The following is a 15,470-nucleotide window of genomic DNA, read 5'->3' on the forward strand; positions in this document are numbered from 1 at the left end:
ATAAATAAATATAATGTTTACATTTTATTGTGTATACACCGAAGTCAAAAATTAAATATAGATTGCAATTGGGAAAGAAGAAGTGGAAGGAGGGGGGAGGAGTAAGAGTAGGCTGGGTTTATAATAATTAGGAATTACAATATCGTTAGACGGGAAAGACCAGTTGAGTGGGAAAATATTTAAAAGAGAGTTTATAAAAAAATTCTTGTTAATTATATCTGCTTTTATATTAATATGTTTCCTCATTTCTAAAATTTCAAAATTATTTATAGTGAAGTATTTTAAGACCTGAAAAAAACAAATAGCATATAACCATAAAACAATATATTCATAAGACAAATAGCATTTAATAACGGTTATTCTAATAAATTGATAGTTGAAATACTAAATAAAAAAATTAAACACATTCTCTTCAAACGGTCTTTCTAAAGATAGAAATAAACAATGGCGTAGAATTCTGTTTGTGGATAACGATACTTCTAAAATTATATATATATAAACAATCCTGGTACCATTCAACTGGCGTTTTACACTAATAATAATGAAGAAATATATTCTTAATAATAATGATAGCAAAATTCAAACAAAAAAAACAGGAGTTTAAAAACTCAATTGAGATGATTGTAATATCTTTTACAAAGGTAGAACCAATAGAAACTTTGAAGTCAGAACTAAAGAATATCGCAGGGCTATAAATGGAAATAGTGAATCTGAGTTTGCAAATAATCTTTTAAATAATGATCACACTTTCGATAAAAATTCAGGTCTTAAAATACTTCACTCAGGATATAAAGCATCGCAAATAAATAATTTTGCAATTTTAGAAATTAGAAAACATGCCAATATAAAATCAGATATAATTAATAAGAAAAAAAAATATTAAAAATAATGATAAATGCCATTACAAAGTGATAAGCTTCCAGAAGAAATCTTCTTATAAAACGCTTGTTAATGGTAAGTAGTCAAGTATTGTTAGCTGCATATTTAAATATTCGCGCCAGGCATTTGGTTCGTTTTTAAACCGCCAGAGGTGCGCTCTGTCGGCCATCTTGAAGAAACGCGTGAATTTTTATAAACGTCAAACATAATCACGTAACTGTGGAGAATTTTCATTGTAATGTAATTAATCCAATGGATTATGAACTTACTAAAACATATTTTCTTCGATATTATCCAAAAATTATATGAGCAGAAACGATGCTTATGAAGAAATCTCGTATTATTATGAGGCGATCCTAATTTAGTATGGAATTGTGTCTTAATATTCAAGTTACCCGAAACAGACAATTTAAATTTGACCAATCAGAGGGCCTACACCGTCCAGACGCTGGGACAATAATACTATCAGATTGAAAAAATCTTCCAAGAAAAAAATAAATGCCGCCGACGGTAATAGAACCCGCAGCCTTCAATTCAGCACTAACAAAGCCTTTCCTAACAAAGTAAAGCTGATTGTAATCTAATAAATCTAATAAGCAAAAATTGTTGAATGAAAAATGCTAGTACATATGGAATTATTTGGTGGGTTTAGAATAATCAGACGTAACGCAATTGTAGAGCGACTGACTGACAATCAGAAGGCTGCGGGTTTAATTCCCATCGGCGGCATTTATTTTTTCTCAGAAGATTTTTTTCAATTTGCATGGGTGTTTTAGGCTAATAATCATTGGTTGTAATAATTTGTTATCCTTTGTGCTATGCATGAAAACCTATCTTTAAAAAATAGTTTATCACCAAATATATAAAAAAAATCAAACGTATGTATTTATAAAATTAACTTACCCAGACACAAGAAGCTTTGGAATTTCTGTTCCGAAAGCCTCGGCCATATCCTTGCTACCGATGTTGGCGATGCATTGAAGTGCGAGATTGACGTGAATGGGGTTGCGCGACTGCAGGTCATTCTTGATGCTCTGGATGATCAGCTTGATCAGGTCACTGTTGGTGTTGACCAGCACCGATATAAACAGGTACCCCTAGAATCAGAAGATCATTGATTATCATTGACAAGTGAGAACCATTCAAGCCTATCCCACTAGAAATCAAATTAATTGCAAGTTATTTGACCTGGTCAGGTCAAAATACTCCCGACTCATTTCTGGGTAAAACAGAGATAAAGAAACAATTTTTTTTGAAACCAAACTTTGGTTATATGCGGGTGTAAATTTCTTCTGTACGGTGAAACCTCTATCTATCGTTTTTGAAGGGTCCTATTGAAAAAAAACTATGAATCCAGGAAAACAATGAATGCGGGAATATGGAAAAATGCTACATTCATACAAATGTTATGTCACTTAGGTTAGCTGCAATAATAAAATATTTCATTGTTTTGCACCCATTTCTTCGTCAAAGTACCTTGAAAATGTTCATAGTCATCCATGCCTTTTTGTCTGCATAATATTTTATGGGTAAAGTGTTCAATTCTTCAAACACCTAGACTTCAGAGATTTGCCAATGTGTGAGAAGTTTGCATTTGTAAGTTCCATCACTGTTGATGCAAAAGAACATGGTGATCCCCTCTAACGACCCTCTACCACCGTGTCAGGACATACCCTATAACCTCATTGTGTCTTTTTAGTTTTCAAAGATTTTCCGCACAGTGAAAAGATCGCAAGCGTGCACCGCCGTGTTTGACGTCGCAACTACATTACGACAACTAATGACTGATGGTATTGAATGTTCTGCTCGTTGTTTATGAATACTTTTGAATTGAAACCCTGAAAAATTGAAGTGCATTTAATGCTGCCCATTTTCCTAAGCATAATTTGTGGACTAGAGCACAGAACTGCAGCACCATGAAAATCTTCAGCTGCTTTCTATGGTAACATTATAATACAATACTTTTTAACCAAAGTGAATATAATACAAAAAGTCAATAAATGCATAACGGTAAAATGTCAGATGTGTATTACGGTATCTAAAGGTGATCCATCAATACAATACATCCAATTTTTATAACAGCTCGACTTGTATATGAATCTCACTTATGGAATAAAGACCAATATTGTTTTCAATACCTGTAGGAAAAAAATCTGGCAATGTCGTGAATTGGCAGCAGTCACGAGAAGTCCAAAAATATAATTTAGCTTTCTGACTAATAATTCAGTTACTTGGTAATTACACATGTGCGTTGTTTATCAGTTGCATATCGGAAATGGTACTTCATATTGAAAACATATCTTTTAAAATTCAACTTTACGTCTAAGAAAGAGAACAAAAAAAGATCTAACGTTTGGGTGAAGTGGTTTTGATTTTCAAATCAAATTGACAGGCAGCCAAATTACACTTATATTATTTCCAAAGCAAACACCAATCTGTGTCTAACGCATTTTGAGATGGAAAATTTGAAAGTAAAGTGGTACATTACATCGGAGTGAATTAGTGGTAATTTACTATGAAATATAAAATACCAAATTGATAATTAGTAACCTTTTGGTTCTGACAACACTTTAGTATAGGCTAACCCCTGGTAAACTAAGAAACTTCCAATTGTTATTAAAATAACAACACAATCTGACATACAAAACCTAAACAAGCCTAACCATATAAAACAAAAAAATGTAGAGCACCCAGTGTAAGATACATCAATATTACTACTGTAACATTATGCTTCCGACGTGCTAACGAAGGGACGAGTTCCTGGTTTTGCAGCGCTCATAAGAACCCGGGTGCAGGTTAAGGGTTAGGATACACAACTCTGAAAATGTGTTCTCATCATACAATCCCGCCAGAGTCCAGATTACAGCATCGAAGAACGTTGGAGAAAGTTATTAGCCCCATCAATCTCCAATTATCAAACAGATCATTAACGTCGTTTGTTGTTTTTGGTTTGCTTGTACTTTCTCACTGGTATGAATATACTTTATGGGATGTGTGGGAACACTCTAATCTAAAGAAAATTATCATTAAATTATAGTTACAATCGCACTTACAATCTGTTTCTCAGAGTATTTATTGGAAGATAGTAGATTGACCGCTTCCATGTGGCCGAAGTCAATGTCATGGCCGAGCAGGAAGATGAAGAGCAGCTTGCAGACATACTTCTTTTTCTGGTAGCCATCGAGGGTCTTGTCTCCCTTGAACTTGCTGCGGATGTTGGCCAACTCCTTGTTGATCCTCTTGATCTCTGCCTCTTTGCTCTTGCCTGAAACAAAAATTACATTTAAAATACGTATAAAACAAGCTGCTGAAATGAGATTTTCGAAAGGAGTGGCAGATATTACAAAATGGTATCGAGTGAGAAGCTCGACGAACCGAGATGTATTTAGCTTTGAACCTTTGCTACTTTTCATAGAAAAGACGTAAATAAGGAGACTTGGACATTAACTAAGAATGCCAGATGGCTGACTTTTGCTAAAAAATACTGGGTACAATTCTAGAGGGAAGGAGTTTCAAAAAAGGAGTCCAGTAGGCAGCCTTGGGCAAAGTTGGGGAAAACAACTGCAGAGGCTGTGCGAGGAGAAACTGGACCTGCTATCAACGGAGGTCGCTAAAACAATCCGTGACAGGGAGGCCTGAAGGTGTCTTGTTGAAGCGATGGATCTGACCCGAATAAAACAAGGGGAGGCAGATGAGATGAGATAAAATTGTCTAAATGCCATCCTAAGACTAGGTAGATTTTCTTGTAAAATAATAAATATGGAAACAAAAATATGATTAACCAATTATTATTGTGTACGGAAAAAGTTTGTCAGTACATTTATTATTACGTAATTATGTTTACATAACATTACTAATGAGTAATGCAAAAAAAACTGCAATTCAATGAAGGATTACTCAATTACATTTCAAAAACTTTTTTTTTCAGAGCATTTGTTCAATGAGAAATTAGCTCATAAAACTAAAATACTGTTGTACTATTGTTGATTTATTTTACATTCCAGAATGCATAATGTTTTAAATGTTTTTGTTTGAACATTTGCACTTGCAGCTAGTTTTCAAAATATTGGGATGGCACTTCGACAGTTCAATGATTAGCGAAAATTATAATTAATCTTGTTGTCGCACTGAGATCATGCAATTGAGCAGAATTTTAAGATAGCAGTCGCTCAACAATTCTTGGGCACTCGCAGACGTTTGCTGAGTTGTACTTTCCGACTGACAACATTATTGTGGCAACAATAATGCAAACTCAATGCAAACTCAAGGTGAGAAATGCACTAATAGATTTTGACTGCCTGGAATTGGCACACTGAAAATACTTACAAAGGCATACTCATAGTTTTTAGAAAACGAAAATCAAGTTTCGGAGTTGGAAAACCTAGTTACGGAGTAGGAAAACCTAGTTGCGGTTTAGGAAAACCTAGTTATGGAGTAGGAAGAATTTTGTGAATTGAAGGTGAGATTGAGAATACTAGTGGTGGTTTGTGTCCAATCTCATGGGTGGTTCAATGAGAGATTAAAAAGTGAGAAAAAGATCCCTCCGATATATCAAAAATTTCTTTGCTGGGTTTATTCATATTATTATTATTTTCCCTAGATCTAAAAGAATTTCATCACATCACTGCACCAGCGATTAGCGGGCCTAACAACAATATACAATTCGGCATTTCATTAAAACGTCTGCGGCTAAAAAAATGTTTTAATTTACAAAAAACAGTTTATACGAAAATCACAACAACATAAAAAGTAAGATTTTCAGTAACTAACTAATTTTAATAACAACTTGAAACACGACAATCACAGAAAGAGTCTGTTGATTCTCGCAAAACTATTCCATAAACAAATTTGATGTTAAAAAATCTCGTAGGTACTGCGCACTCGGGCAGCTAGTTGATTCCCAAGGTTTTCAGGTCTACCGCTCTGGCGCCACTAGTATATTTTGTATGAATCTAAGAAATGTGACGAAAGGTCCCATCGGTGCATATATTCATATTGCACCTATGAGATTTGTGATTCATTTCGGACTAGCTCTTGGGCAGTACAAGTATCGTTCGGAATTTTTTTATCACGGAAATTATATATTGCGCCATTCAAAATTTGGCAAAATAATATGTAACACAAGTTTGTCTTATTTTAGAGAAAAAACACATTTTAGAGAAAACAACCAAAGGCTACTGTTAAATCGGACCATTATTCTGCAGCAGGTTGATAATAAGATTGATAACTTATCAAATAGTAATCAAATGTAAAGAAATGTATAAGAATTCTAAAAATGAGTGAGGAAATCAATTATTGTGACAACCGCCAAACACCTAGTTAATTGATATTTCAAGGGGACAATACACTGATTGTTGCGAAATAAATAGTATTTGCTTATGATTTAGAATAAACGACTAAACTTACAGTTTTGTAGAAAAATAAAAATGTTGACCCCAGTCAAACGTAATCAAAACAATGAATTTAGATTCTGTAGCATTCCCATTGTTTCTAAAAAAAAGTTATTAATGCAGATACAATTTAGCATAAATTTTAAACAAATATTGACTCTAGCGTAAGAATTAGGTAGGCGAATAAGCATGTACAAAAAACAGTAAATCAGAATACACTGCAGTAGAGATAAGAGTTTGTGAGTGTATAAATTTAATATTAAATTAATTCAGTGATTTTATTTCAGTTTTGAGCATTTTTAACACAATCTCAAATTACGATAGACAGAAGTATTTTTTTAGAGTTGTTATTGATAAAAATGTTGGCACACTGATAAAATGCATAATATTTCTATTGGTAAAGTTGGTTTACTGATAAACTGCAGAATATTTAATTAGTTTCATGTCTACTAGACTATGTGTTCAAATGCAACGATGAATAACAGCTGATCGGAATGTCCGTTTAATAGGCTGCAAAGATAACAACGCCTATTCATGCTAACCCAAACTAACCTAACCTAGTTTAATCATTTGAACAATTCTATGCGCACTGTGCTCGATTCCAATTCCAGATTTGAAAAAGAAGATTAATTAATCAACCAATATTTGTGCAGTGTTAATTAATTCCTGTAGAAGTGATTTAAATTGATGGTGAAAAAACTTTTTGAAACTTTGACAAAAATGTAGAGAATTTAAAATACACTGTAGCAAAGATGGTAAAAATACAAGGGTTGTCCAATAACAATTTTCAGCAGAAAATTAAAATTATTGTAATTTTGGTAGTATTTACATCAGAGTATAGTGAAACCTCGACCTATTGAAAAAACAATGAATGCGGGAATATAGAAAAATTCTATATGTCGTACAGTTATCTACAAATAATAAAATATTTCATTGTTTTATGCCCATTGCTGCGTCAAGGTACCTTAAAAATGATAAAATATGTCAGTTCCATCACTGCACCACTGAGATCCTTCTTTTACCACTGTAGCAGGACTTGCCCTTTAAGGTCATTAAGAGTTTCTAGTTTTTGAAGATTTTCCATACTGTAGATTTGGACGCTGCAAAGATTTCAAATGTTAAGGGGGGCTAGGGTTTTAAAATTTTTTTTTTGTATTTTTATAAATAAATGCTTAATATGTTAAGAATATTGTGTTCAAATTTCAAGTTGATTGGAGCAAAATTGACGAAGTTACGAGTATTTTTATACCTGTCGGATTTTTATACTTGTCGGATTTTAATCCCTACCCGACCATACGTATAAGCCGAGCAGAGCAGGAAGCTGAGAGACAAACTAAAGAAGGCAGGATTCGTCATAGACAGGAGCAAAAAGGTGCTTTAGACATCATGGATGATAGCAACATCCTTTATGGACCTGGCATTGATGATTCAGTGTGAGGTAAGCCGATAAAATTTGCTTATAAACGTTTAATACCAGATTTTTTAGTGTTCAAAACTTTATAGCGTTTTTCCACAACTCACGTTTTCAAAGTCGGTGACCGTCATAACTTCAAAACTACTGCACCGATCCTTTTGAAATTTTGGAAACTATTTCTGTACATAATTTACGAGAATTTAATTTGTTAATAATTATTATTTTATAATAACAAATTAGCCGATTTTTTTCACTAAAAATAGCGTTTTTCCCTTCAAAGTGTTCCAAAAAAGTGAAAAATTAAAATTTCGAAAAACTCTCCCAGCGTTACCTGGGAAAAATTATTATCTAACGAATGAACTTTAATTTTTTGATTTCAGATGACCCAGCACCGAGTTATGAGGGGCACCGCCATTCTACTTTTTTTTGAGACACGTCCGAATAATTGCTGCCATTGCCGTGTTTTTTAATATTTCTCCGTGAAAATTTTATACAACATTCTTAAAATGTCATACTTTACTGTCCTATTAGATTTAATAAAGCAATTTTAAATGTGTTGTCTCAAAAAATTCACAAAAAAATGCCTTTTTTCATACGAATTAACCCTAGCCCCCCTTGAAACTAACAATTTATTACGAAATGTCATTTTGTATGTTCACATTTTGAAAAAAGATCGATTGGGTTAAATATTTAGTACGAAAACTGCTTTAAAGATTAATGTTGTAAAATTATATTATTATTATATAAGTGGTCCAGAAGCTAATCCTCAAAGTAATAATCAAGAAACCCTTCACATATCCAACAGAAATGCTATTTGCAGATTTCGGGGTGGGGGGAGTATAGGATATCTTCAAGAAAAATGTTATTATCCAAATTTATAAAGATAATATAATCAAAAACTTTGAAACCCACCATCAAAAAGATATCAATACAATATTAAAATACCAAAATGTAATACCAAACAAATGCAAAATAACTATATCTATTTAGGAATAAAGTATTTCAACAACCTTCCGATTGAAATAAAGAAATTAAAGGATATCAACAAACTTAAACTAAAACTGAAGTTACTTCTTCGATGGCGCTACAGCCCATATCGAGCTTTGGCCTCCTGCAACAGTCGCCTCCAACTCCTCCTGTCCTCAGCGGCTGACTTCCAGTCTGTCACCTGGAGAAGCTGTGCTGCATCCCCTCTTACCTCATCTTCCCACCTCAAACTGAAGTTACACTTACAGAAATAATTAACTAAATAATTGCCTGTTTTTCCCATTATTTATATTTATTATCAGTCTATACTCATCTCCACTGTATTTAGATGTTCCTAATTACTCAATAATTAGTATTTAACAGAATCCTATATGTGTACAACTACACATATAGATAATCCAGAAGTTTCAATTGTTCCTATTATATATATACTTACCTTTTAAATTTTATTAATTTTTTTTTAAAAAAGAAAGACAAACATTCCCGGGTTACGAATAACCTGACAATATTTGAAAATCTCCTACTACCACCACAGAAAGCTGAAAATGTTGCGTGTGTTGTGATGGAGGACTTAGCCAGCTGAGGAATTGAACACACTACGCCTGAGTGGGACCCAAGCGCGATGTCAACTCGGCCACCGACCGGTTGCATAATGTTATCTCACCAAGCACAAGAACCAGTTTCTTCATTGGTGAGATTGCGAATATAAATATTTTTTGTAACCATATTAAATCCATACCCATACAGGAACGATCAATGCTATCTATTTTTTCCGAGTTTTGTATAAAATTATTTCGGGACTGGAAGAAATAAATGACAAATGTGGGAACGATTGATGGAGAATTCACAGTACTTCTGTTTGTACCTTACACCTACACAGATTTTTTTAACTGTTCATAAATTGACAAATTAACTGGAGGTAAAAATCACATAAGATCCGAAAGGGGGTCACGAAGAGCGTTCACGAGGGTCCCCCATAAAATTGCGAAGTGACCGTGCCTCTTAATATTCGTTTTGCCCTTTCTAGTAACATTCAGATATTATTTAATTATTATTTATTGCAAATGCAGTTACCACATGACATTTTAACCGGACATCGCCTATCTAAGCACAGCAGTCAATCATTACCTAAGAGTTACTATCTCTACGAAAGCGAGCTTGACTCAAATATATATTTTTTCCCTTTCCAGTAGAATTTACATTTTACAACCGCAGTTTGTTAGCGGAGAGAGCAATTTTAACCCTTTTAGTGCCATTGTTTTTAACTCATATATACTTAGAGATGCCAAAGAAATCTTTCGTTTTTGATGTCATTTACCCTTGTCTCGAAAGAAAAAACTGTATCTCTTCCAAAAATAATTCAATTTTAATCATTTTTTCCATGTTTTTTTAATAAAAACTTGTACAAGGATAATAAAATACAAAGAATATTATGGAAATATATATTGTGAACAAAATCTGGAACATAAAAGTAAAAAAGTTAACATGTGTGCTTTCTCGCACAGACTCCATGGAGCCCCTTCTTACAGCGGGCACAAATCAAGTTGCTCCTCTTCACAGCGCTGTAATCCTTGCTGCTGCACACTACACAGCGCCGTTAATTACGCCCGGGTAACTTTTCTAATCCAAAACTTTGAGGGGAAGATGTAGTCGGAGTAGCAGGTTCTGGTCTATTTTTGTGGGGCTACCATTTCTCTTCTAAATCGTCAATTACACTCGATGTAAATTTCAATCTCGTCATTTTTTTCACCATACAATACATATGCATTCACCACCATCCTTCCAAATACATTAAATACACCGTTTTCCAAAACATTAGAGTTCTTTGTTCATCCAAATAGGTGTATAGCATTTTGTCGCTCTCGTCTACTCCGCCCATCCTCCGTATCAGCAAAATAATTGTTATCATCACTATTATCACTATCACTCAAAATTTGCATTACACGGTGTGAGTGCACCGCAATGTCACTCCCACTATCGCTTCCTTCACAACTTGAAGAACATTCATTTTCACTCAAACTACAGGGTTTTCCAATAAGAGGTGTTATTTTGATATTCAATCGTAAAAGATCAATGGTTTCGTTGCTTGTGTGGCACGTAGCGCCGTCTTATTGAAAGTAAACGTTGTCCAGATCAATACCATCCAATTCCGGCCATAAAAAATCATTAATCATCTCTCGATAGCGCAATCCATTCACCGTAACTGTTCCTCCAGCCTCATTTTCGAAAAAGGTCCAATGACTCCGCCGGACCATAAACCGCACCAAACAGTCACACGTTGAGGATAAAGAGGCTTTTCAACAATAACTCTTGGTTTTTCCGAGCCCCAGATGCGACAATTTTGCTTTTTGACGAAGCCACCGAGGTGGAAATGGGCCTCATCACTCAAGATGATTTGCATTTGATTTACTCAAGTGAATTTTAATAATTTTAATGCGTTGTTGAAGCGTGTATCGTTCAATGTTTATTAATGGCGTAGTTTTTACTTGTCAAATGTCAACAAATGACAGCTTCAAAAGTAACATCTACCGAAATAGGCTATTCAAAATAACACCTCTTATTGGAAAACCCTGTATTTTCGTATTTAGACATTTTGAGTTAAAAAATTTCTTTTCCTAAATCCTTTTTATATTGTAATTACTAATAATATTATAATTAGAACTTTATGTAACACATAGAAAGATAAAAAAAATTGCGATGCGTGCGAGCGACCTCCCCTATCGCGCGCTAAACAGCAACTGATTACGCGAGCGCTATCGCGCTCGTGGCAAAGTTGGTTAGTACGCGCATGGGCGCGATGGCGCTCGTCGGCACTCTAACGGTTAAAAATTAGCCAGGTGGATCAGAGGAAAAGGAGGGGGGGGAGAGCGGAGAAGATTTTCATCGAAAATTGATACGATTATTATTTAATATCTTATAATTAATTTTTATAGTGAAACTTTTTTTAAATGAAATCTCTCACTAAATAGTTTTTCCTAAGATAACCTAAATTATAAAGTATGTGATGTAAAAAACAACTTACATACCGCACAAAAATTTAATTGGGTGAAATTATAACCCCCCCCATTCGGAACGGGAGTGTTAAAAAGTATTCCTCGGCATTTAACAGAGATGAGGAAAACCAGTTTCCATACATTCATATTATGTACCCTGTACCCCACCACGCATAGCTGTGGGTCAGTCTCTCTGTACAGATAGAGAAACAAATAGCGCGTGTTGATTTACGTCCAACAGATGGCGCTTTTTAAAAAAAAGCATATTTGTCCAACAGAATAAGGCTATTTTTTACAATAACATTAATTAACAGTTAACATGTTTGTATCTGTCACAGGTGACACCTATATAATATAGGTATATAAAAACCCACGCGTATTCAAATGCAACGTTGTGTTAAAATTTCAAAGCAATCGATGAAGAACTCGGATATTTAAGATTTTGAACAAATGAACATTTACATTTTTTTACAGGCTTCTATTAAAAGGAGTAATGCAGATGAAATTTAAGATTTATTGCATAACATGTACAGTTCATAAAAAAAAATTTACATTGTTCGAATTCCGCTTCCGTATAAAAGTATTAGCGAAAAGTTGAATCTTTGTGGCGTAAATGATCTATGCATTTTACTTCAACAGCACTGCCAGCCCCTGTGTTGATTTGGCCCTTACTAAATGGACATATTCAATAAATAAAAATAAAATTAAATTGATTAAAGCCAACATGTAGACAATACCATACTTGATAATGTGACATTTTTTGTATTTTTGTCGTAGAGGTTATGTCCAAAGGCAAAATTAATGTATATTCTTTAACAAGTCAAATTCAGGTCTCCGGCCCCGTGGTGTTAATATGAATATCACAAAAAAGTCCTGACCAGTGGGACTTTGGCATCCCAATTGGGGTATGTAATTTAAAAATCAGTAAGCAATAATTTACTGTCTACCGAGACCAACTAAAATGTCAAAAACAGCGTACAACAGCTGATCAGAGATTCAATAAATAAGCTGGAAAAATAAGAATACTGTTTAAGCTGTGCCATTGTTAAAAATAGTGGGTAAATATGCAACGCTTGCTAGATCTGCAGTGCTAGACGTTAAGCTATTTAAGAACCTGAATAGTCTTTATGAAAATTACATATGGTTGTCCGATACCTACGGAATGGTAAGCTGTAAGTATTAGTTTTGTTACTGTATATATCTTAAAATATCTTTCTTCATAGGCAGATCAACTTTTTGATTAACATAGTGGCAAAAACACATGATTTGATTTATTATTTATCTCTACAGTTATTTGTCTAGATGTCAATGACATTTGGCAAACAAAATCAATATGTTACAAGCCAGAGTATAGGTTAAGAATTAAAATATGCTTACAGTTTCTTATGTCTGCAATGAACACCGCCAGACCTCTCATCCCATCACCCCTGACAGCAGGCATCCTTGCCCTGGGAACGGAAAAACCAACTTCAAACTCTCTGCAAGTATGTAACACTATTCATTAATGAAACACATTCTACTTACCGCCCACATTAACTCATATTTAACTCGACTATTTAAAAACCTTATCAACAAATAACGCATATGAATACACAGACAACAGTAACCAGATAAGCTTCAAATTTAGCCAACACCACAAGACTGAATCAGGATAATATTCTGTCATACAAATGTTAACAAATCTTCTGCACAAAATGTGTCAAGACTTCGAGATATCATTTACAATCCAAGAATACTATTTTTAGAGTGACATTTCGTAAAATAAACTACTCGATCACACAAAATATGACAATTGCGATAGGTCGTTGCTCATTAAAAAAAGGAACCTCCCTCTGACATTTTATCGGTTTCTACACAATGTTATATTAGTGAAAAGAGAAAACCTACCTATTAAGAATTCACCAGTCTATTAGATTCCTCTACAAATTGATTCAAATTACACCGACAATTTCATTTAGTCCCAACTGGAGAAAAGTGAATTCGTCAATGACAAATTGACAGTCCTGCAACTATCACTACGGCGGCTCACATCACATACCAAGCGGCATTTGACCACGCAGCCAGGAACGACCCGAATTAAAAAGAAAGCAAAAAATATCCTGACATAAGCAAATATTAACTGCTGAAACGACCGACTGATTAAATTAATCTTAATTTTTATTGAATAAAAATTTAAGGCAGGGCTCTACCGGTAGATGCAGCCTCGTTTTAAATGTTTGTCGAATATGATTTTTAGAGAAAGGTACCTGTCCAAAGACCGTCTACACAAAATTTACAATGTGGCTCAGTTTTTCTATGCAACTTTTCTCAAAAAAAAAATTGATTGTTTCTTGTTTGATTTCAAAGGAGAAAACTGTGTTTGCGTTTAGTATGTAGTACGATAATGCTTAATTAAAAAAAAAGTAAATCACACTGATAAAATATTGAACATTTTTGCTAGCAAAAGTTATTAGTAAGAAAAAAACTGTTGATGAAATCAACAAATAAATTATTTTAACTTTTAATTCCATTTTTATACTGACCAACAGGGTGATGATATAGTACCCCTGTCTTTGCACTGTATACACAGGGCGACCTTATGAGTTTTGTAACATAACACAAAATTAAAACGTTTTTTTGTTCTATGCGACACATCACAAGAGGGCTCCTGTCTGTACAATGCAGGAAAGAGGGGACCTACATCACCACCCCGCTAGAAAGCGTTGTGAGGCGGGTTTTGGTAGGGGCTGTAGGAAGGGTATTATTAATGCGGGTCTTTTAAAAGCAATACCGATGAGTTACAAAACTCACTGTAGGACGAGAGGAACTTACAATACATAGGTGGGAGTTGATAGGTATAATTTTATATCGGTCTATAGAGGTATTTTACATTATTTTGGTCTTGAAGACGCCCGGATTACATGATGCAGGAAAACGGTTATTACGTAAGCGCAACAAGTCTGGCTACAATCTTTATAAAAATGGTTTCATGACTGTCAAGGGTAATTAAGATCATGTGTTTATTTATTGAGTTATAACAAGTTTAATTTGTAGAAATTCATTTTGACTTTTAGTTTTTCACATATTCAGTAATATTATTAATATTTTATTTTTTATTTTTTACTTAATTAATAAATAAAACACAATTCTTTTGTAAACAAGTTATGCTGTGTAATTATTGTTATGCGTGACAGCTGTTTCGCTGATTTTTCCGAAGGCAGTTTCATAATGCCTTCAGAAGGCGAAACAGCTGTCACGCGTGATAATTATTACACAGCTGAACTGCTTCATAAAACTTTTTTTTGTAATTTGAAAAATAACATCATTGAATACATAATGCAACGTATACATACGCGAGCCGAACTGCCGAGCTGAACCTCAACTAATAGGAAAAGAACGAAGCGACCGAAAATGGCGCGAAACGCCATTTGAAGTTGCTTCGTTCCTTTCTCGTAATTCGGGGCGCGGTTCGCGTTTCGGTTCGGGAGATTCCGAGTATATATCGTAGGCACTAATTTAAGAATATTTTTTTTATTATTCAGTGGGCTTCCGCGAGTGGGAAGAAAAAACGTCTAGAATAATTCAAACTGTGATAAGAATAAGAATTATCCGATCTTTAAAATTATTCACCAAAGCATAAAATATTTTTATTTATCAAAACACACTGAAAGCCAAATATTTCCGTAACATTTTTTTACAAGAGCGCCTTCAAAATTTACTCAATAGAAAAATATATTCATTTTAATAATTTTAAAATAATAATTGAACTTATTTCTATCAAAGAAAAAGAAATTTTTATTGGTGCGATAATAATTAATAATCTCTGAT

General features: G+C 34.0%; 1 protein-coding gene across 2 annotated transcripts in view; it reads right to left on the reverse strand.

Moving 5' to 3' along the window:
• AP-2alpha (adaptor protein complex 2, subunit alpha) overlaps positions 1 to 13,848 on the reverse strand; it is a 39,745-nt gene extending 25,897 nt beyond the window's left edge. Inside the window, exons 1-4 of one of the 2 annotated variants that reach the window (XM_089640183.1) lie at positions 13,551 to 13,848; positions 13,041 to 13,111; positions 3,933 to 4,144; positions 1,783 to 1,976 (exon numbers count right to left, since the gene is read on the reverse strand). In XM_089640183.1, the coding sequence (XP_089496309.1) occupies positions 1,783 to 1,976; positions 3,933 to 4,144; positions 13,041 to 13,104 (470 nt within the window). In that variant the 5' untranslated portion in view covers positions 13,105 to 13,111; positions 13,551 to 13,848. Of the gene's footprint in view, positions 1 to 1,782; positions 1,977 to 3,932; positions 4,145 to 13,040; positions 13,142 to 13,550 lie in introns of both variants that reach the window. The other variant, XM_089640184.1, reaches the window with a different exon arrangement.
• Positions 13,849 to 15,470: the final 1,622 nt, after the last annotated feature.

This window comes from Hesperophylax consimilis, chromosome 15 (assembly GCF_061612785.1).
Source record: "Hesperophylax consimilis isolate HC1 chromosome 15, BYU_Hcon_1.0, whole genome shotgun sequence".
In the NCBI taxonomy this organism is placed as follows: Eukaryota; Metazoa; Arthropoda; class Insecta; order Trichoptera; family Limnephilidae; genus Hesperophylax; species Hesperophylax consimilis.